Consider the following 23888-nt stretch of genomic DNA (forward strand, 5'->3'; position numbering starts at 1 on the left):
GCAAAAAGAGCATGATCTATCTTTTTGCAGTGTGGAGGCACATAACGGAACCCCAGAAAGCACTCTGTAGTGCTTCCGTTCCGCATCTCCGGATTTGCAGACCCATTGAAATGAATGGGTCCGCATCCGTGAAGTGGAATGACTACGGAATGGTGCCCGTGTATTATGGATCTGCAATACGGGAACAGAACACCAACTGTCGTGTGAATGAGCCCTAAGACTCCTTTCCATCCCTTTTCTTCCTAGAGAGGGGAGAATGATAAATCTTTAAAAACATCTCACTCATTAAAGGTTCTCCAGGAATGCTTTGAAATGGCCACCAGCAACCAAACCTAGAATTTCAATAGGAGGTAGACCAATAAGAGACGGCACTCAGCGGTAACAGTCCAAATATTGCTTTATTCATCCGTGAAAATGTGGATCTAAGAAAAACAGGCAGCAGGACGCTACACAGGCATGACAAAAGCCTTTCTGATGCCTGTGTAGCGTCCTGCACCCCTGCTGCCTGTTTTTCTTGGATCCGCATTTTCACGGATGAATAAAGCAATATTTGGACTCTTACCGGTGAGTGCCGTCTCTTATTGGCCTACCTCATGTTCATTTTATCTGGCGAGGCTGAGCACCGCTGAGATCCTTTAGCAGTCTTCAGTGTCACTGCTGCGGAGGAAAGCTGGGGCAGTGCCGTCATATCTCTTTATCTCCCCATGTTGAAGAATTTGAATATGATGGGTTGTTTAGAGCTACCAAACTGGGGAGAGGGGCTCACTTCATTTCCCTGGGCTCCATAGAGCCATCAGCCTGAGGGGTACATCTCACACAGGATTGCTCAATTACAATCCTGCTATAAGGATACACTCCTGTGGGTGATATGCCATCATGACTGATGGGAACAGGCAGCAGGGATGCTATCCGTGATGGCATATCATTGGCAGGATTGCATCATTGCCATATGTTGTAGAGCAAAGTTCCTGCTCTACAGTAGATAATAATGGGGCAAACCTGTGTGAGATCTACCGTCAGACTGAGTAGCCTGTACTCTAAGGCTGAGGTCACACGGGCGAGATTTCCGCGCGGGTGCAATGCAGTAGGTGAACGCATTGCACCTGCACTGAATCCTGACCCATTCATTTCAATGGGGCTGTGCACATGAGCGTTTTTTTTTCACAGATCACTTCTGCAATGCTTTAAAATCGCAGCATGTTCTATATTCTGCGTTTTTCACGCAGCCCTGGCTCCATAGAAGTGAATGGGGCTGCGTTAATAACGCATTGCATCCGCAAGCAAGTGCGGATGCAATGCGTTTTTCACTGATGGTTGCTAGGAGATGTTGTTTGTAAACCTTCAGTTTTTTTATCACGCACGTGAAAAACGCATCAAAACGCATTGCACCCGCGCGGAAAAAACGGAACAACTAAACGCAATTGCAGCCAAAACTGACTGAACTTGCTTGCAAAATGGTGCGAGTTTAACTGAACGCACCCTGAACGCATCCGGACCAAATCTGTCACGCTCGTGTGAACTCAGCCTAAGGCAGTGAGGCCCATTCTCCCCCACTCAGCTTGGTAGCTGGAAGCAAACCATTCCATTCACATTCCAGGTCTGGTTTCTAGTTGCCATTTTAAAGCATTCCTGGAGAAACCCTTGAAGGGCTCATTCGCACCGACATTTGTTCTGCTGTTTTTCTTACCACTTAGCAAAAAAAATAGTTCGCAGATGGAGATGGCTAAAACGGATGCAAAATGAGTATAACAGATGCTCAAAATATAGGATCCAAAAAACGGTTTTCTGTTCCTCTGATGAATCAGAAATCGGAAGAATGGGAAAACAAAAGGGTCATGTGAACCCGGCCTCTTTAACTCAATCTGCTCTCTACAATGTGATCATGGGGTGCCTGTGGTTGCCATGGCACCTGAAAGCATTACAAAGGTTTCTGGGCCGGCCATGTATGGAAGCCTGTGAGGACCAGAACCCAGGTCGTAATGCCATAAAAGAAAAAAAAACTGGCAGAAAAGTTAGTTTTTTGTTTTGGCATCTTGCCTCACAAAAAAGCATAAAGCAGAATCATAAAGAATCGTATGTACCCCCCAAAATGGTACCAATGACGTTGGAGAAAAATAAAAAACACTCAGAAAATGGCAATGTAAAAACATATATTTCTCTCCCCCCCCCCCCCCCCAAAAATGCTGTGTGTTGTAAAACTGAAAAAATAAAATAGTATCTCAATTAGAGATGAGCAAATTTCCGCTTGTGAAATTCGTTCACATTTCTTTTGGTGGTAAAAGGTGAATTGCGTTATGGATTCCGTTTTACCACAGACCATAACGCAATTCTCTGACGGAATGCATAACGGAACCATATGTACTTTGCAGTCAGTGAATCTGCAACCATGGACACCAGCTGCGTGCATGTTATTATAGAACATGTCCTATCCTCCATTTTGCTGACAAGACTAGGCGTTTCTACTACTGGGCCTGTGAAAAAAGTGGCGTACACGGTCAGGCCGCAAAATACATACGTTCTTGTGCATGAGGCGTAACAGCAAAAAAAGTGACTCAAATATAGATGAAAAACTGGAAACCTATAGCAAAATACAGAACAATAGTGGATACAACATGGGAGTAAAAAACTAAATGTAGCTTCCTCTGTATATTTGACCCCGCTGTGTATATTATTTCATTATTTGATGAAATTTGGATTTTTAGACATTTCTGATACTATTTTCTGCTGTTAAAGTGTACAGGAAAAATGGACTTTCACACAATGACCCACAGGGTCCCTCTTGGACTGTCCAAAATGCTGGTTGGCATGGTCATGAGGCGGGAGACATTTCGACTCTTCTCTCTGTTTTAGCTGGGTACACAGGGCGTGTATGTACGCCCGCACCTAGGTCAGTGGCAGGAGGGTCCCCAGCGGCTCTGACACCCGTCAAGTAGTCACTCTTCACACGAGCCAGGAAGGAAACCCCGCCCACCGCCAAACATCACGTGACCCGGCAACAGGAGCAATGTGGGGTTCACGTGAGTGACGGCTGCCTTAACCAATCAGTGAAGTCTCCGCCCAGCCGGCGGCGGGTACTAGGTAGACAAGGCGGCGGGGATGCGGTCTGTGTAATGTGCCCCCGGTGGCGCTGACTGGTGAGTGTCTGATTCTGGTGCATGGCTGCCGGTCTCACTTTATTACCGGGCTACAAGGGAGGTCGCAGAGCGAAGCGTTCACCCAGTGCTGCATGCTGGGAGTAAAGACTTGTGACGTCATAAAGAGGCGATCTAGAAACCAGGTGGTCTGGCGCTCAGGGGTCCCCGTTGCCTGCTTGTTATGTAGGGGATGAAGTACATGGTAAATGTAGTTCACCGCTCGTTACACGTGTAAATATCCCCCTTGGGTACTTTCACACTAGCGTTATTCTTTTTCGGCATGGAGTTCAGTCCTAGGGATCAGTTTTATCCTAAGGCTACTTTCACACTAGCGGCGCGGACCTCCTTCGGGTGAACAGCCTGTCGTATCCGTCCGGCCGCTAGTGAACGTGTGCCCCCGGACTGCTGCTCCATCGCCATTGACTGTAATGGGGACAGGACGGCGTTCCGGCGGAGGCAGCGCGCGGTGAGAGGCTGCCGGAATAGTCGTAGTTTTATTCTGGCAGCCTCTCGCTGGAACTCCGCCCCACCCCCATTATAGTCAGTGGGGACGGAGCGGCAGTCCGGGGGCACACGGTCACTAGCGGCAGGACGGATCCGATGGAACTAGTGTGAAAGTAGCCTTATGCATTCTGAATGGAGAGCAATCTGTTCAGTCTTTTTGACTTTTCAGGACGGAGATAATATCGCAGCATGCTGCGGTTTTATCTCGGCCAAAAAAACGGAACACTTGCCTGAATGCCGAATCCAGATTTTTTTTCCATAGGAATGTATTAGTGCCAGATCCAGCATTCAAAATACCGCAATGCCGGATCAGTCATTCATATCTGCGCATGTGCAGACCTTTAAAAATGTGAATAAAAAAAAAAAATGACGGATGACACCGGAAAAACGGATCCGGTATTGCAATGCATTTTTCAGACTGATCAGTCAGAAAAAAAATGACATGCGTTTGCATACAGTTTGCCTGATCAGGCAACAGAACTGCCTGCCGGAATCACACAATGTAAGTGTGAAAGTACCCTCAGGCTTCTTGCACACAACCGTATTGTCATTCCGTGGCCTTTCCGTATTTATTTTTATTTTTTTTGCGGATAGGACGCAGACCCATTTATTTCAATGGGTTCGCAAAAAATGCGGACAGCAAAGTGTTTGCTATCCGCATCCGTGTGTCTGTTCCGTAGCCCCGCAAAAAGGATAAGGCATTTCTACAATGGACCGCAAAAAAAACTAACGGATGCCATATGGACGTCATCGAACCGCAAAACACATACAGTTCTGTGAATGTAGCCTTACAGAGGAGCTTTCATCAGTTTAGCCCTAGTCTAATTATGGTCTTATAGGGCGGCCCCCACTGATGCCATGGCACTTTTTTTTCCCCAAAGACAATTTCGGCGCCTTATATTATAATGAGCTGACTCAGTTTTGCTGGGGCGGTTCTCTTCTCCCCGGCTGTGAGCGCACCACTCTTAGCCGGATGGAGGCCCCGTCACCCTTGTGTGGTGACTGTAATATAATATACATGACTATAGCCATCCTTTCAATAAACATGGTTTATGGTATAAAAACCAAACCAAACCGTTAGTTTTTATGTAGAAAAGTGACACCTGAGAAATAAGGCATATAGCTACATCAACGGCCAAACAAAGCACAGTCCCATAGAAGCGAATGGCGCCATGGCCACCGCCCCTCTGCTACCTCAGTGTTCATAGTCCCCAGTAGGGATGAGCGAATTTGTGTCTTCAAGTTCGGAATGCGAGGTTTGGGGTATCATAACTTATGGCCTGTGGTAGCGGGATACGTAACGGAATTCTTAGATAACCCGAACTTGGAGACACAAATTCACTCATCCCTAATCCCCAGCGACCAGACAATTGTCCCTTCTCCTGTGGGACATTTCTTTAAGGGGCACCTGTCAGCAGATCTGTAGCTATGACACCGGCTGACCTGTTCCATGTGCACTCGGCGGCTGCAGACATCTGTGTTGGTCCCATGTTCATATGATGTGTCCGCATGTTTTAATATATGCAGATGAGCCTTTAGGAGCAATGGGGGCGTTGCCATTACACCTAGAAACTGCTCTCTCTGCAGTTGCTGCGCACTACGCACTTTACACCATGTTCCAAATTATAATACAAAATATATTTTTCTCTGATTTTCATAAATGGTCGATATAAATGACAGTATCATTTTCAAGTCATCAACTGTTAGGCTACGTCATACGATGTCAGTTTATTTCACTGATGCCTTTCTGAGAGACGGACGTTGAAAATGGACCGTATGTATGGGGGCAGTCTGTGAGTGAAAATTTTTTATGTCTGTTTTTCACTGACAGTCAAAAAAACTGCCATGTGAATAACCCCATAGACTACCATTGGTCTTAAAACAGACGTGTGATGGCACTTAAAAGAATGTACATCTCATGTCCTGTTTTTCACATAGCCTAATAGTATAATCAAATTATATTGAACAACCTTCCCAATGATAATAGTTAATAAAAAAAACTCAAAATGCGCTGTTCCGAATTATTGTGCACAACAGAATTTCCAAACATTTTAGAGGTTGTAAAAAACTGAAAATGGTCATTTGTTGAATTGGCAGCATTAGAAGGTCACATTTACTGAACTCAAACGCTATTTCAATCACAAATATCTGAACAGGCCAAGTTACATGTTTACATAGGACCCCATATCACAGGGATGGCCAACCTGCGGCCCTCCAGCTGTTGCAAAACTACAACTCATAGCAGGGCATGGTGGGAGTTGTAGTTTTACAACAGCTGGAGGGCCGCAGGTTGGCCATCCCTGTGATATCACCTTCACAATGAAATTCCATTGAACTTGTGAGTTTTTGGAGAGTTCCTGCTTGTATTTCTTTGCAGGATGTCAGAATAGCCTCCCACCCTCCTAGATCTTTTGCTTGATGATACTCCAAAGGATCTTAATAGTGTTGAGGTCGGGGAGGCTGGTAATCTCGCGCATGCGCAGTTATTTCCCTGACGCTGCGTATGTCCGCAGCTCTATAGGCTCAAACTAGCTGACCGAATCCCTTTAATAATGTGGAACGGCCTCCTTATCATAGGTGTTTGAGACTGATTTCTGCGAATCCAAAGAGCCCTGAGACACAATACCATCCATGAGTTTAATTGGACATCAAAAATGACATCTTTATGACACTTAAATCCAATTTACATAATAATTTGGAACCCAGTGTAATTGACAGGGCCAGGCCGTGAGAATGTCATCACTTCCTGGCTCAATCACAGTGCAGAGAGCTGAGCCTCTGGGTGTAACAGCAACGCCCCCGTTGCTCCTAGAGGCTCATTTGCATATATCAAAACATCATTTTTCTCAGTAATGCGGATACATGTGAACATGGATTAAGGACATGGGTGGTTGGCTCTCGCCTAGTGGCTATGACGGGTGCTGCTAACTCACAAATCGGGTGCCCGACCCCAAAGTGGTATAAATAATTGAAAAAAGATTATAGGATATAAGGATATATTTATTATGATAGGACCTGCTGCGTCCAATAAATAAATCTATTCCAATCACACATAATTCATACACTAAAATTCAATAAAAAATACCAATTGGTACCAATACATAAAAGTATACTGATATCGGGGTGGGAACCCTATTGCCACAATTCTTACACAATTGGTGTTCCAAACGTCTCTTTAAAGCACCTAGTTCCTTGCAGTAAAAATCACTATTGGTGCTTATGAAACCGCAAGTCAATGAAAGTGTCCCAAAAATTCCTAAAACAAGTCACTCCGAGCAGTGGTTTACCTCTTAGTGCATACAGATAATGGATGGTTCTAACGCTGTAGCATAAGTCCCTCCAGAGTTATCTTCTTCCAGCTGTTAATGTGACCGCCCAGGATGGTACATTTTTAAGCCACTCCGTGCTCAAATTAACAATTCAGGTTCCTACCTGGTTTCTGGTAACGGTCCTTCCACGAGAGGCGAGCGGTGCCGGCTGCTTCGGAGTCTCGCGGCGCACGTCTCGGGCCGATGACGTCACAATATCGCGGGACTGAGCAGGCAGGAATAGTGCCTTATCAGCGGCGTCCGGTGCTGTGTGCTGGAACAGTAGTTGTAGCTGGAGATTTTTATCGCATGGCCATGCAATATTTTAGTAGAGGTCCAGTAAATTAGGTGGGCGCTTTTTCCTTTCTGTCACCAGACGCGTTTCGGGGCGTCTACACCCCTTCCTCAGTGGATACATGTGAACATGTGGCCAACACAGATGTCTTCAGCTGCCAAGTGCACATGTAACAGGCCAGCCAGTTTCATAGGTACAAATCTGCTGCCAGATGGCCTTTAATGGTTAAAACAAAGCCACCATCTTCTTGTATTCTTTGCAGTGTTGGGATGTCTCACACGGAGGACCGCCGCTATGTGGAGCTGTGTCAAGACTCCGTCCGTCTGACTGCAGAAAGTGTGGGGTTTGAGGTCACTGATGAAGTGGCCGCTGTGCTGGCTGAGGATGTATGCTACAGGCTCCGGGAAATCACACAGGTATGCGTCACCTCTACTATGCTACCCCCACTGAGCGTTTCTAAATGTTCATTGTGTTACCCTAAACACATAAATTACACTTTTAATTTAATTTGCAGACGAATTCTATAAGTATTATGCATTTGAGTACTTCCTGCCTTTTATGCAATTTAACATAAGAGTCATATCTTACTTGTGTGACCAGAGAAGAGTCATATTTTCAAGCTCTGACTCATCTCAGGTTAATTTGCATATGTATCAAATCGTTTTTCTTTTTTTACACAATGAAAGCACACAGAGCTATGGGGACTGTGTATTGCGGATGTGCTAGCGGCCATCTAGCAACCCATGTCCTCAGCTCTATACACAAAATCCTGGTGACAGGTTCCCTTTAAATCATTCTTGAAATGTTAAAAATAATCTGTTAGTCAGGCAGGGGCAGAACCAGGATTAAAATTAGAGGGCTGAAAAATGGTCACGTGCCGCTGCAAATTTTGGAAGTAAAACAGAAACGCCTATTAATACAGGAAAGATTGCTGTAGCGTACAACTAAACAAGCACTAATGTAACCAGTAACAACTAATATATATAGTACTGCGCAGAAGGTTTATGCAGATCTGCGCAAAATGTTGCAAAGTAAGAATGCTTTCAAAAATAGAAGTGTTAACCACTTCAGCCCCGCTAGGTGAAACCCCCTTCATGACCAGAGCACTTTTTACACTTCGGCACTACACTCCTTTCACCGTTTATCGCTCGGTCATGCAACTTACCACCCAAATGAATTTTACCTCCTTTTCTTCTCACTAATAGAGCTTTCATTTGGTGGTATTTTATTGCTGCTGACATTTTTACTTTTTTTGTTATTAATCAAAATGTAACGATTTTTTTGCAAAAAAATGACATTTTTCACTTTCAGCTGTGAAATTTTGCAAAAAAAAACGACATCCATATATAAATTTTTCGCTAAATTTATAGTTCTACATGTCTTTGATAAAAAAAAAATGTTTGGGCAAAAAAAAAAAATGGTTTGGGTAAAAGTTATAGCGTTTACAAACTATGGTACAAAAATGTGAATTTCCGCTTTTTGAAACGGCTCTGATTTTCTGAGCACCTGTCATGTTTCCTGAGGTTCTACAATGCCCAAACAGTAGAAAAACCCCACAAATGACCCCATTTCGGAAAGTAGACACCCTAAGGTATTCGCTGATGGGCATAGTGAGTTCATAGAACTTTTTATTTTTTGTCACAAGTTAGCGGAAAATGATGATGATTTTTTATTTATTTTTTTTCTTACAAAGTCTCATATTCCACTAACTTGCGACAAAAAATAAAAAATTCTAGGAACTCACCATGCCCCTCACAGAATACCTTGGGGTGTCTTCTTTCCAAAATGGGGTCACTTGTGGCGTAGTTATACTGCCCTGGCAATTTAGGGGCCCAAATGTGTGAGAAGAACTTTGCAATCAAAATGTGTAAGAAATGACCGGTGAAATCCGAAAGGTGCACTTTGTAATATGCGCCCCTTTGCCCACCTTGGCAGCAAAAAAGTGTCACACATGTGGTATCGCCGTACTCAGGAGAAGTTGGGGAATGTGTTTTGGGGTGTCATTTTACATATACCCATGCTGGGTGAGAGAAATATCTTGGCAAAAGACAACTTTTCCCATTTTTTTTATACAAAGTTGGCATTTGACCAAGATATTTTTCTCACCTAGCATGGGTATATGTAAAATGACACCCCAAAACACATTCCCCAACTTCTCCTGAGTACGGCGATACCAGATGTGTCACACTTTTTTGCTGCCAAGGTGGGCAAAGGGGCACATATTACAAAGTGCACCTTTCGGATTTTGCAGGGCATTTTTTACACATTTTGATTGCAAGGTACTTCTCACACATTTGGGCCCCTAAATTGCCAGGGCAGTATAACTACGCCACAAGTGACCCCATTTTGGAAAGAAGACACCCTAAGGTATTCCGTGAGGGGCATGGCGAGTTCCTAGAATTTTTTATTTTTTGTCACAAGTTAGCGGAAAATGATGATTTTTTTTTTTTCTCTTTTTTCCTTACAAAGTCTCATATTCCACTAACTTGCGACAAAAAATAAAAAATTCTAGGAACTCACCATGCCCCTCACAGAATACCTTGGGGTGTCTTCTTTCCAAAATGGGGTCACTTGTGGCGTAGTTATACTGCCCTGGCAATTTAGGGGCCCATATGTGTGAGAAGTACTTTGCAATCAAAATGTGTAAAAAATGGCCTGCAAAATCCGAAAGGTGCACTTTGGAATATTTGCCCCTTTGCCCACCTTGGCATCAAAAAAGTGTCACACATCTGGTATCGCCGTACTCAGGAGAAGTTGGGGAATGTGTTTTGGGGTGCCATTTTACATATACCCATGCTGGGTGAGAGAAATATGTTGGCAAAAGACAACTTTTCCCATTTTTTTATACAAAGTTGGCATTTGACCAAGATATTTCTCTCACCCAGCATGGGTATATGTAAAATGACACCCCAAAACACATTCCCCAACTTCTTCTGAGTACGGCGATACCAGATGTGTCACACTTTTTTGCAGCCTAAATGCGCAAAGGTGCCCAAATTCCTTTTAGGAGGGCATTTTTAGACATTTGGATCCCAGACTTCTTCTCACGCTTTAGGGCCCCTAAAAAGCCAGGGCAGTATAAATACCCCACATGTGACCCCACTTTGGAAAGAAGACACCCCAAGGTATCCAATGAGGGGCCTGGCAAGTTCATAGAATTTTTTTTTTTTTCGCATAAGTTAGCGGAAATTGATTTTTTTTTGTTTTTTCTCACAAAGTCTCACTTTCCGCTAACTTAGGACAAAAATTTAAATCTTTCATGGACTCAATATGCCCCTCAGCAAATACCTTGGGGTGTCTTCTTTCCAAAATGGGGTCAGTTGTGGGGTGTTTGTACTGCCCTGGCATTTGAGGGTCTCCGCAATCATTACATGTATGGCCAGCATTAGGAGTTTCTGCTATTCTCCTTATATTGAGCATACAGGTAATGAGATTTTTTTTTCCGTTCAGCCTCTGGGCTGAAAGAAAAAAATGAACGGCACAGATTTCTTCATTCGCATCGATCAATGTGGATGAAAAAATCTCTGCCCAAAAAAAAAAATGGAGGGGAAAGGCGTCTGCCAGGACATAGGAGCTCCGCCCTACATCCATACCCACTTAGCTCGTATGCCCTGGCAAACCAGATTTCTCCATTCGCATCAATCGATGTGGATGAATAAATCATTGCCGGGATTTTTTTTTATATATATATATATATATATACAAAGTGCTTGCCAAAGCATAGGAACGCCGCCTCCTCCTCAGCTCGTATGCCTCGGCAAACATATCTGTCACTGCAGAGGAGAAAATCCCGTCTTGCAGCGCCGCATACACCGACTTGCGTGTAATCTGACAGCAGCGCAATGCTTCTGTCAGAATGCACATCGGTGCTGCAGCTAGTAGATCGGTTGGTCCACCTGGAAGGTAAAAAGACAAAAAAAAAAAAAAAGAAAAAACCAGGCCACAACGCAATAATTTTATTAACTTTGGAACAGAACATGTAACTTTAACTTTTGGAACTAAACATTAACCTGTTTTTTTTTTTTTTTTTTTTTTTTTGTTTTTTTTACCTTTATAGAACAAACCTCTCCTTCCCCATGGGTCAATGTGCAAAGCGCAAATCGCCCAAAGATGTGGCGAAGTGCGTTATGCACTTTGTCCCATGTGAAAGGAGACGTTTGCAGCAGCTGTGAGTGAATGGGCCCTAATAGCCCTGTGTGCCTATCCTGGTGAGATGATCCCTATGCTAATAGTGTACCTGTGAGTGGTACTTTCGGAAACACTCTCCAAAGCATAGGGCAGGGTGGTCGGGACAGTCAGGACAGAAATAGCGGGTGTCACGCCTTATTCCACTCCTGCTACAGACACAACATTTTTTTCGGGGTGGCGGTCGGTTTGAGGTACCAGCAACGACACTGGGGAAGTGTCGCTCGTGTAGACGGCTAACTACACTGGTGGATGGGGCCACGGAACCTCCTGGATACAGGAGGTTCGCGATGATCTCTTCCTGAAATTTGAGGAAGGATCCAGTTCTCCCAGCCTTACTGTAGAGAACAAAACTATTGTACAGAGCCAATTGAATTAAATATACAGACACCTTCTTATACCAGCGTCTGGTGCGTCGGGAAACTAAATACGGAGACAACATCTGGTCATTGAAGTCGACCCCTCCCATGTGGAGGTTATAGTCGTGGACTGAGAGGGGCTTTTCAATGACACTGGTTGCTCGCTCAATTTGGATTGTCGTGTCTGCGTGAATGGAGGAGAGCATGTAAACGTCACGCTTGTCTCTCCATTTCACCGCGAGCAGTTCTTCGTTACACAGTGCGGCCCTCTGCCCCCTTGCAAGACGGGTGGTAACGAGCCGTTGGGGGAAGCCCGCGCGACTAGTTCGCGCGGTACCACAGGCGCCAATCCGTTCTAGAAACAAATGCCTAAAGAGGGCCACACTTGTGTAAAAATTGTCCACATAAAGATGGTACCCCTTGCTGAATAAGGGTGACACCAAGTCCCAGACTGTCTTCCCACTGCTCCCCAGGTAGTCAGGGCAACCGACCGGCTCCAGGGTCTGATCTTTTCCCTCATAGACACGAAATTTGTGGGTATAGCCTGTGGCCCTTTCACAGAGCTTATACAATTTGACCCCATACCGGGCGCGCTTGCTTGGGATGTATTGTTTGAAGCCAAGGCGCCCGGTAAAATGTATAAGGGACTCGTCTACGCAGATGTTTTGCTCTGGGGTATAAATATCTGCAAATTTCAGGTTGAAATGGTCTATGAGGGGCCGAATTTTGTGGAGCCGGTCAAAAGCAGGGTGGCCCCTGGGACGGGAGGTGCTGTTATCGCTAAAGTGCAGGAAACGCAGGATGGTCTCAAATCGTGTCCTGGACATAGCAGCAGAGAACATGGGCATGTGATGAATTGGGTTCGTGGACCAATATGACCGCAATTCATGTTTTTTTGTCAGGCCCATGTTGAGGAGGAGGCCCAGAAAAGTTTTAATTTCGGAAACTTGGACTGGTTTCCACCGGAAAGACTGGGCATAAGAGCTTCCCGGGTTAGCGGTTATAAATTGTGTGGCATATCTGTTTGTTTCGGCCACAACTAAGTCTAAAAGCTCCGCAGTCAAGAACAGCTCAAAAAATCCCAGGGCCGAACCGATCTGAGCTGTCTCAACCCGAACTCCAGACTGGGCAGTGAAAGGGAAAACTACGGGTGCGGCGGAAGTTGGGGACTGCCAATCAGGGTTTGCCAGCACCTCTGGGATTCTAGGGGCTCTACGGGCACGTCTTTGCGGTGGCTGCGACGGGGTCACTACTGCACGTGCCACCGTACCAGCTTCAACTGCCCTTCTGGTGCTCGCTACTTCACCAGGTTGTACGGCAGTGCTGGTACTAGGTCCAGGGAGGGCTGGGCTGCTGGTGTATGCCTCACCACGTAATCCGACAGCACCAGCCCCACTCTGCTGCTCTTGAAGCGGATCCTGCGCAACCTGCGGTCTAGCGACACGGGGCCGGGTACGCCTGCTGCTATCAGGGACCTCAGCCTCCTCGTCCGAACTTTGGGTCAGAGAGCCACTGCTTTCTACAGGTTCGTATTCTGACCCGCTGGATTCATCAGATGAGGGTTCCCACTCCTCATCCGACTGGGTCAGAAGCCTGTAGGCCTCTTCAGAAGAATACCCCCTGTTAGACATGTGGGCAACTAAATTTCGGGGTATTCCCTGAGACTACCCAAGAAAAAAAAAGCAAGCCTGTCTTACAAAGGGGAGGCTAGCGAAGTACCGGAGGCCGCTGCGGTTGATAAAAAATATCAAAACTGATTTTTTTATCGCCGCAGTGCGTGTAAAGTGAATGTGCAGTGATCAAAAAAAAAAATTTTTTTTGTCACTGCGGTGGGGCGGGTGTGGGCGAACACACGTGTGGGCGACCGATCAGGCCTGATCGGGCAAACACTGCGTTTTGGGTGGAGGGCGAACTAAAGTGAGACTAGTACTATTATAGATCTGACCGTGATCAGTTTTGATCACTTTCAGATACTATAAAAGTACAAATGCTGATTAGCGATACGCTAATCAGCGAATAACGGACTGCGGTGCGGTGGGCTGGGCGCTAACTGATCGCTAACTACCTAACCAAGGGACCTAAACTATACCTAAAACCTAACGGTCAATAACAGTGAAAAAAAAAAAAGTGACAGTTTGCACTGATCACTTTTTTTCCTTTTCACTAGTGATTGACAGGGTGATCAAAGGGTTAATTGGGTGCTGGGAGGTGATCTGGGGGCTAAGTGTACTGTAGTGTGTACTCACAGTAATGATGTGCTCCTCTGCTCCTCTCCTGGAACCAACCGACCAAAAGAAGGAGCAGAGGAGCACAGCAGCCATATAACCCCATCATATTTACTAATATGATGGGTTATCTGGCTGCTGATTCGTTTTTTTGAAAATCATCAACCTGCCAGCCAATGATCGTGGCCGGCAGGTTGATGACGAAGTTCTTCTTTGAATTTTGCCGGCCCGCGATGCGCATGCGCGGGCCGGCATACCCGGAAATCTCGCGTCTCGCGAGAGGACGCACCGGCGCGTCCACCCAGAACAGCACGACCGCCGCGAAGACGCAATCCTGCGTACGGCGGTCGTGAGGAGGTTAAAGGGGTTGTCTCACTTAGGGTCCATTCACATCGCCGCAATTCTGTTCCACATTTTGCGGAACAGAATTGCAGACCCATTCATTTCTATGAGGGCCGCACGATGTGCTGCCCGGATCCAGAAATGCGGATCCGCACTTCCGGGTCCGCATTTCCATTCCCCCCAAAAAATAGAACATGTCCTATTCTTGTCCGCAATTGCGGACAAGATTAGGCATATTCTATTATAGTGCCAGCGATGTGCGGTCTGCAAAATGCGGAACACACATTGCCGGTGTTCGTGTTTTGTAGATCCGCAAAACGCACACGGTTGTGTGAATGGACCCTTAAGCTAATAGCACCCTGCAATTCAGCACTGGTTGCACTTTATAAGAAAAAGCCTCAGCCCCTCTGGTGGTCGGGACCATGGGAGCACACGTAGGCGCGCATGCGCAGCAGCTCCTGTCCCGGCCATCTTGTATCTTCGCTGTACCTGGACATGAGCAGTGTATAATCTGTTTGAAAAATTAATCTAGCAAACAAAGGAGGCAATATGGACAATCACAATACATTAGTAAGTGCCTTGTATTAATTGAAGTGACATAACCCATATAATTAGTTTATTTTTATTCAAGTGGATGAGGTGAGTATTATTTTGGCTAAAGCAAAACATTACAGCTGGAGGCCACTATGGAGGACATTACTAATTCTTGGGGCCACTATGGGAGACATTAGTTAAAGGGGTTTTCAGCAAATAGTATTTATTATGCAGATAAAGTTTCCATGGTTACGACCACCCTGCAGTCAAGCAGCGGTGGCTGTGTTTGTACACTATAGAAAAAAGTACCAGCTTACGTGAGCTCCCACGGTCTCCACCACCAGAGAGGCTGATATTTTTTTCTCATAGTGCGCAAGCACATTTGATCTGCAAAAAATGCAACACTAAGATACGTTTGTGTGCATGAGGCCTAAGTTTGTATACATATGTACATAGTTCACTGATAGTTGACTGGGGGCGTCTTAAGGGACGGGGCACTGTGGACGGGGTTGAGTGTTAAGGGGTGGGGTGCTGTGGAGGTCACGTTTAAGGAGGCGGGCTGCTGTAGATGTCACTGTAAGGGTCCATTTACACGTCCGTAATTTGGGTCTGCATTCGTTCCGCAATTTGCGGACCCATTCACTTTCAATGGGGCTGGAACGGATGCGAATCTGCATTTTCGGGATCCGCGTCAGTTTTTTCGGAATCCGCAATTCCGTTCCTGAAAAAATAGAACATGTCCTATTCTTGTCCGCAATTGCGGACCAGAAAAGGCATTTTCTATTATAGTGTCTGTGATGTGCGGTCCGCAAATTGCGGATCGCACATTGCAGGTGTCCGTCTTTTGCGGATCCGCAAAACACTTACGGACGTGTAAATGGACCCTTAGGCCTATTGCACACGACCGTATGGCTTTTTCAGTGTTTTACGGACCGTTTTTCAGTTTTTTGTTTCCGTTGTGTTTCTGTTCCGTTTTTCCGTTCCATTTTTCCGTATGGCATATACAGTAATTATGGGGGATTCAGCCCGCACAACCCTATGCAGGTGCAGATTGCTATGGCGAAATACAGATACAAACGCAAAAACACAAAATGCAATCGCACTCTGCAACCAGCACTCTGCCCTGCCTTTATGCTGGATGTTGAATAAGGCATTGGTGTACATTTTGGCCAAAGCGTAATAAGCCACTCACCACGTCAAGGTCGCCTTAATGAGTGGTCCCTAACACTAGTTCCTACCTGTTATGGGCCATGACAGCCACACAAAGTCCAGGGAGCGCAGGTACAGCATGCACGCCAAGCACAATCTGCTTATAACCCCGTCCGGTGCCATTACAGCTTTCATCGGATCCAGGGATGCAAGTACCAACATGCATGCTGAGCCCACTATATACTTCTACTGGAGCCGAATGGCTACTGGTAGGTGCTATATAAGCAGACTCAGTTTTATACTGACTTTAAAACCAGCCTCCAGGGCAGTCTAACTGGTCAGGTGTGCATGACTGCATGGAGATCGCCACGCCTCTAATATATACTACAAAGAAAAAAATGTGGGGGGTTCAGTCAGCACAACCCTATGCAGGTGCAGATTGCTATGGCGAAATACAGATACAAATGCAAAAACACAAATGCAATCGCACTCTGCAACCAGCACTCTGCCCTGCCTTTATGCTGGATGTTGAATAAGGCATTGGTGTACATTTTGGCCAAAGCGTAATAAGCCACTCACCACGTCACATATACAGTAATTACATTGAAAAAATTGGGCTGGGCATAACATTTGCGGGCAATAATAGGACATTTTCTATCTTTCAATGGAACGGAAAAACAGAATGCATACGGAGTACATCGTTTTTTTTGCGGACCCATTGAAATATGTACGTAATGCAAAAAACGGCCTGAAAGTCACTGTTAAAGGGGCGGACACTGTGGAAGTCACTGTTAAAGGGGCGGACACTGTGGAAGTCACTGTTAAAGGGGCGGACACTGTGGAAGTCACTGTTAAAGGGGCGGACACTGTGGAAGTCACTGTTAAAGGGGCGGACACTGTGAAGGTCACTGTTAAAGGGGCGGGCACTGTGGAGGTCTTTGTTAAAGGGGCGGGCACTGTGGAGGTCTTTGTTAAAGGGGCGGGCACTGTGGAAGTCACTGTTAAAAGCGCGGGCACTGTGGATATCACTGTTAAAGGGGCGGCCATTATAAAGGTCACTGTTAAAGGGGTGGTCAATGTTAAAGGGGCGGACATGGAGTTCATTGTTTAAAGGGCAGGCACTATGAAGGTCACTGTTAAAGGGGCAGGCACTGCAGAGTTCACTGTTAAAGGGGTGGGCATTATGGAGGTCACTGTTAAAGGGGCGGTCACTGTGAAAGTCACTGTTAAAGGGGCGGTCACTGTGAAAGTCACTGTTAAAGGGGCGGCCACTATGAAGGTCCCTGTTAAAGGGGCGGACACTGTGGAAGTCACTGTTAAAGGGGCGGACACTGGGGAAGTCACTGTTAAAGGGGCAGGCACTGCAGAGTTCACTGTTAAAGCGGCGGACATTATGGAGGTCACTGTTAAAGGGGCAGGAACTGTAGAGGTCACTGTTATCGGGAAAACTGTTGATATGTTTTTACGACACACGGAAACATAAAATGAAATATACCCGTGCGATGCCGGGTTCTTCTGCTAGTATCTTATATATATAAAAATGAGTTTCTGTCTAGACGTCTGTCGCGTTTATGCGCGACCAAACGACTGGACCGATCTTCACCAAAGATGATACAGGTACATCAGGTGTCCAGGAAGGTATTAGATTGGGTCACAGCTCTCTAGGACGTACCGTTCCTGAGATATTCCCAAAAAATGACCTGCATTAGCCAATACAAGCCTCCAAGTCTTTCTCATTAAATCCCAACTGCTATAAACACAGTTTTACTCCAGGTTTCCATAACAACCCAGACATTTTTCTTTACTACTTAAATGGGCGGGCACTGTGGAGGTCACTGTTTTTAAAGGGATGGGCACTATGAAGGTCTCTGTTAAAGGGGTGGTCAATGCTTAAGGGCGGTCACTGTTAAAGGGGCAGGCACTGTGGAGGTCAATGTTAAAGCGGCGGGCACTGTGGAGGTCAATGTTAAAGGGGCGGGCACTGTGGAGGTCATTGTTAAAGGGGCGGGTACTGTAGAGGTCACTGTTATGGGGGAAACTGTTTATCTTTTTACGACACATGGAAACATAAAATGAAATAGATGAAATTTACCCGTGCGAAGCCGGGTCCTTCTGCTAATATATATATAATCTGGTGGCCAAATTAATTTGATTCGTTGGTGATATAGTGGTTTATAACTATAATAATTATTAGTATTGCTTTTTCATTTAATGCCTCCTTTGATCATTGGTGGTATCAGTGGGGAATAAAGAGCTGGCCAATTGGGAAAATACTTACCACATAGGAGGATTCAGTGACGTCACAGTACTCTCCTTCTTCTGTGATGCCAGCTGTCTTCTCTTCCTGTGACGTATTCGGCACAGGTGGAGTGAGGAAGCCGGCGAGCGTACTTCCCTCACTGCGCCTGAGCTGAATACTAAACGGGATGGCGCAGGCGTGAGATTTCCCCAGCACACATGGCCGGCAGGGGGAGATGAACGCTGCCTGGCTCTGTCAATCAAGGATGGCAGGGCGTAACATGAGGTGGGAGAACGGAGCCTCTAAGAGCAGGAGCAACACCCCCCTGCTCCTAGAGGCTAATTTGCATATAATAAAGCTTAAAATTGCGCAAAAACGGGGGTATACCTAAAAAAGTGAATAGCACAGTTAGATTCAGCTGACCTTTGCACATATGTATAATGTCAGCCTGTTTAATAGGGATAATTGTGGTGACAGAAACCTTTTAAAGGTCAAGCATTGACTTATATAGAATAGCTACCTTACATCCGGTGACGTCAGAGCTTATTTTTTCTTCCTTTGAGAAGAGAGCTAATTTGCATAATATATTCCCAGAGGAAAATTGCCTGGCCTATAAGACTCCTTATGCCTAGTAGGCACTCGCCATAAGAAAAAATAGTGCCACCTGCCATACCATCAGGGAGGAGTCTGATTGGCTTGAAAGTTATTCTGTAGCAGGACAAACCCCTAAAACATACAGTCAATGTCATTAACCCCTTGACGGCAGATGTCGTCTTTTTAAAGATGGCGCCTGCTCCGGAGCAGAATGATTGACATAGCTACAGGGTGCCCAGGGCTAATGTCTGCCAATTATACATTTAACCCATTAGATGCCGTGGTGACTATAGCATGTGAGAGCGGATCAGATTTTTGCACTCATTTTGATCTCGACTCCATGGCGAATCTGCAATGGTTATTTTCTGTTGCAAATTAGGTCCCGTGAGATACCCTTATGAGATATGTTAGCTCCTCTGTATGGTGAAATAATTTTAAAGCATCTTTTCTTTGAATTTTACATTGTGCCATTCCTCTAGTATTCCTTATAGAAATGTTTGAATAAATTAACAACTGGGTGCTATCATTTTCCTTGTAAAGGCTTTGTTCTTACACAGGATGGAAGTGTCCAGTCACGTATCGGACATCCCATTGACAAGGAGAATGGGATCGCCCAGTTATCATATCACTTCTCCATACTTATTGTGATATTCTGTGCATTTTGATTGGTTGATATGTCTAATAAACTGATGGCGGATATATTTATTTATACACTGTGACATGAAGCGCTTCAGAAACGCATAAGCAGACATACTTTAAAGGGAACCTGCAGGAGGAGCTGAGCGGACTGATATATAGTTTTCTGGAAAAAGATTTTGTATAAATTGTATTTCATTCATTTAAAGGCTATGTACACCTTTTGCAATCATTTTTTTATGATTGTATTTTACTCATTTGGGCCTAAAAATAATTTTTTCATTTGGTCTTCGTTAAAAACATTGAGCCTTCTGTTACAAAGGGTTGGGGTACTTTCACACTTGCGGCAGAGGAATCCGGTAGGCAGTTCCGTCGCCGGAACTGCCTGCTGGATCCATCAAAACATGTGCCAACTGATGGCATTTGAGAGACTGATCAGGATCCTGATCCGTCTTACAAATACATTGAAATGCCGGATACGTCTTTTCGGTGTCATCCGGAAAACTGATCCGGCGTTTATTTTTTTCACATGTTTTTCGCTCTGCGCATGCGCAGACCGGAAGGGCGGATCCGGCATTGCAGTGTTTTGAATCCGGCACTAATACATTCCTATGGAAAAAAAGGCTGGATTCAGGCAAATGTTCAGTTTTTTTGGCCGGAGATAAAATCGCAGCATGCTGCGGTATTACCTCCGTCCTGAACAGTCAAAAAGACTGAACTGAAGACATCCTGATGCATCCTGAACGGATTGCTCTCCATTCAGAATGCATGGGGATAAAACTGATCAGTTATTTTCCAGTATAGAGTCCCTAGGACGGAACTCAGCGCCGGAAAAGAAAAACGCTAGTGTGAAAGTACCCTTAGGCTACTTTCACACTGGGATTTTCGGAGTCCGCTTGTGACATCCGTTTCAGGGCTCTCCCAAACAGCCCAAAACAGATCAGTTCAAACCTAATGCATTCTGAATGGATAAGGATCCGTTCAGAATTCATCAATTTGGCTGCGTTTGGTCTCAGTTGCGTTTTTTAGACGGTCACTAAAACGCAGCTTGCAGCGTTTTGGTGACCATCTGACGATGTGGAGCCAAACGGATCTGTCCTGACTTACAATGTAATTCAATGGGGACGGATCCGTTTTTCACTGACACAATATGGTGCAATTGAAAACTGATTCGTCCCCCATTGACTTTCAATGTAAGTCAAGACTGATCCGTTTTGAATGGATACAAGCGTTTGCATTATCTGTGCAGATACAAGACGGATCCGCACCAAACGCGAGTGTGAAAGTAGCCTTAGCTGTGTGCATCCTACTTTTGCTTTCACTTTGTGTCAGTCATCTAATAACCCTTTTCTCAAAATTACTAAGAGGTCATAAACACTTATTTAAGCCACATTGTTATCAGCAAGATAAGAACGGCACTGTAATGAGTGTTTATAATGTCTGAGAACAGAGATAAGGAGCCTGTCAGCTCCCTGTCTGACTGAGCAGAGAGAAAATTCAGCTTCTGCTAATAGAACATCTCAGTTCTGCAGAGAGAAAGGGGTTCCATGTTTTTAATAAAAAAAACAAGTAAATAAATGAATTCTAGCTTGTAATAAGTAAAAACAAATCGCCCCCAAAGCTGTACATAGCCTTTAAATTCATTCTTCTAATTTGGGGCTTTGAAGTCCAGGAGGCGGTCCTATCAGTGACTGACAGCTCTCTGTATACACAGTCATAGAGGGACGGCTGTCAGTCACTGATTGAAGTCCAGGAGACGGTCCTATCAGTGACTGACAGCTCTCTGTATACACAGTCATAGAGGGACGGCTGTCAGTCACTGATTGAAGTGCAGGAGTCGGTCCTATCAGTGACTGACAGCTCTCTGTATACACAGTCATAGAGGGACGGCTGTCAGTCACTGATTGAAGTCCAGGAGACGGTCCTATCAGTGACTGACAGCTCTCTGTATACACAGTCATAGAGGGACGGCTGTCAGTCACTGATTGAAGTGCAGGAGTCGGTCCTATCAGTGACTGACAGCTCTCTGTATACACAGTCATAGAGGGACGGCTGTCAGTCACTGATTGAAGTCCAGGAGACGGTCCTATCAGTGACTGACAGCTCTCTGTATACACAGTCATAGAGGGACGGCTGTCAGTCACTGATTGAAGTCCAGGAGGCGGTCCTATCAGTGACTGACAGCTCTCTGTATACACAGTCATAGAGGGACGGCTGTCAGTCACTGATTGAAGTGCAGGAGTCGGTCCTATCAGTGACTGACAGCTATCTCTGTATACACAGTCATAGAGGGACGGCTGTCAGTCACTGATTGAAGTGCAGGAGTCGGTCCTATCAGTGACTGATAGCTCTCTGTATACACAGTCATAGAGGGACGGCTGTCAGTCACTGATTGAAGTGCAGGAGTCGGTCCTATCAGTGACTGACAGCTCTCTGTATACACAGTCATAGAGGGACGGCTGTCAGTCACTGATAGGACCGACTCCTGGACTTCAGAGCCAGAATGAGCAGGAACTTTAATGAATAAATTACAAGTTTTACTGAATATTTTTCAACAAAACTATATCTGAATCTCTTCTGGCTCTATAACATGCTGCCATGCTTAAAGAAGAAATGTTACTCCTAATACCAGTGCTGGATTAACTCTACACCCCCTCCCATATTCTCCCAGTAGCTGTCGAACCATTCCCATTGACAGACACATAAGCACTCATGGGGCTCAGTTCCTCTCCTTGTCTCCTCTCCGATCTCCATGGTTATAAGCTCGTGCACTGCGCCTGTAGGGGTTGTGGTGAATCAAGATCAATACAAGAGTAGGAAAGTAATATTGCTGCCTGGTATTATTGAAGCATGAAGGAACAATTTTATTCTACAGGACAGCCTCTTGTTCTCTTCGTGTCAGTATTATATGTAACACTCTGCCTCCAGTGTCTCATGTCCCTTTATATTTTGATCCACAGTTCAGTGCACAGTGTCTCAGGCACTCTCGGAGGAGAAGACTTACAGTGGAGGACTTCAACCGAGCATTGCGCTGGAGCAATGTAGAGGTAGTGAGATAATGCAGGATACTGGAAATCATAGGACTCTTACCTAGGTCATTGTGGTACTAGGGGTCGATTTTGTTAGTTCATCCTTCATACATTCCAGATTCAGGATTAGCTATATGGTAATCTGAATATTCTCTCTAACTTGGTCATTTTCATGAAAGCCAGTGCTGGATAGATGTACCGTATTTTTCGCCCTATAAGACGCACCTAGGGTTTAGAGGAGAACAATAAGAAAAAAATATTTTCCATTACACCTTAGGTCAGACCAGCAATCGGACCCCCAATGTTAATCAGACCTCAGCTTATAGCCCCAATCAGACCCCCAATGTCAATCAGACCTCAGCTTATAGCCCCAATCAGACCCCCAATGTCAACAGACCACCAATACCTCACATGAACCCTCCAACCTTCAGCCATCTATCAGCCCCCATATATTCAGCCATCAGCCCCTATATGTTGGCCATCAGCTCCCAGTGCAAATAAAATTTTAAAAAAACCCTCTTCTGCTCCTGGACGCCACCGCTCCTCACCATCGCGATCCTCTTCATCCTGCTGTCGGTTGTGTATCGTGGCATAGCCGAGACCAGGACCAGGAAGCTGTGCCTCCGGTACTAAGGAAGCGCTTTCATAATGGAAGTGCTTCATTAGCATTCGCCCCATAAGACGAAGGGGCATATTTCCCCTACTTTGGGGCGAAAAAATTCATATAATTTTGATATGTATGGAGTAAAAGCTCCTCTAGGTCATTGTTCCTGTTAGAGCAGTGTTGCTCACTCGGTTAATTTACATTAAACAATGTGCAGTTGTCTCTTTTAGCCAATATATGGACATGGATCCCCAGACCCGGTATCGTTTCGCAGTGTTAGAGATAGTGACTGTCATTGTGCTGAGGATCGTGATATAAATCTGGTGGAACTGGCGTTAGCCACAAACATTCCCAAAGGAACTGCAGAGACTGCTGTAAGAGGTAAGAAGCCATCTTTGCCTTGGTCAGCAAATATTCTGAGTGGTTTGTTTTTTCTAGATCTTGCTAAATTGTCTTTGCTTTCCCCAGTTCATGTATCTTATCTGGACAGTAAAGGAAACCTGGAGCCACAAGGGACAGGTAAGTGTTCACATGTTACATATAATTCCCTACGAACATTTGCGGATGTTAATTTTTCACATAATCTTCCAGTTCCTGCTGGTGTATCAATGCTAACAGATGACCTATTGAAATATTATCAGCGTGTGACGAGAGCTGTCCTAGGGGATGATTTGAATCTTATGAAGGTACTAATTATATTTATTATATACCTAACACTAAGTCAGTTGTGAATGTGGCCCATCACTTAAGT

General features: G+C 45.2%; 1 protein-coding gene across 1 annotated transcript in view; it reads left to right on the forward strand.

Annotated features, from left to right (window-relative positions):
* Positions 1-2982: 2982 nt before the first annotated feature.
* The window catches only part of TAF6L (TATA-box binding protein associated factor 6 like), a 49395-nt gene continuing 28489 nt past the window's right edge, over positions 2983-23888 (forward strand). Inside the window, exons 1-6 of the mRNA XM_044269803.1 lie at positions 2983-3134; positions 7504-7657; positions 22465-22551; positions 23368-23518; positions 23606-23656; positions 23729-23823. Of these exons, the coding sequence (XP_044125738.1) occupies positions 7511-7657; positions 22465-22551; positions 23368-23518; positions 23606-23656; positions 23729-23823 (531 nt within the window). The 5' untranslated portion in view covers positions 2983-3134; positions 7504-7510. The remainder of the gene's footprint in view (positions 3135-7503; positions 7658-22464; positions 22552-23367; positions 23519-23605; positions 23657-23728; positions 23824-23888) is intronic.

This window comes from Bufo gargarizans, chromosome 10 (genome assembly GCF_014858855.1).
Source record: "Bufo gargarizans isolate SCDJY-AF-19 chromosome 10, ASM1485885v1, whole genome shotgun sequence".
In the NCBI taxonomy this organism is placed as follows: Eukaryota; Metazoa; Chordata; class Amphibia; order Anura; family Bufonidae; genus Bufo; species Bufo gargarizans.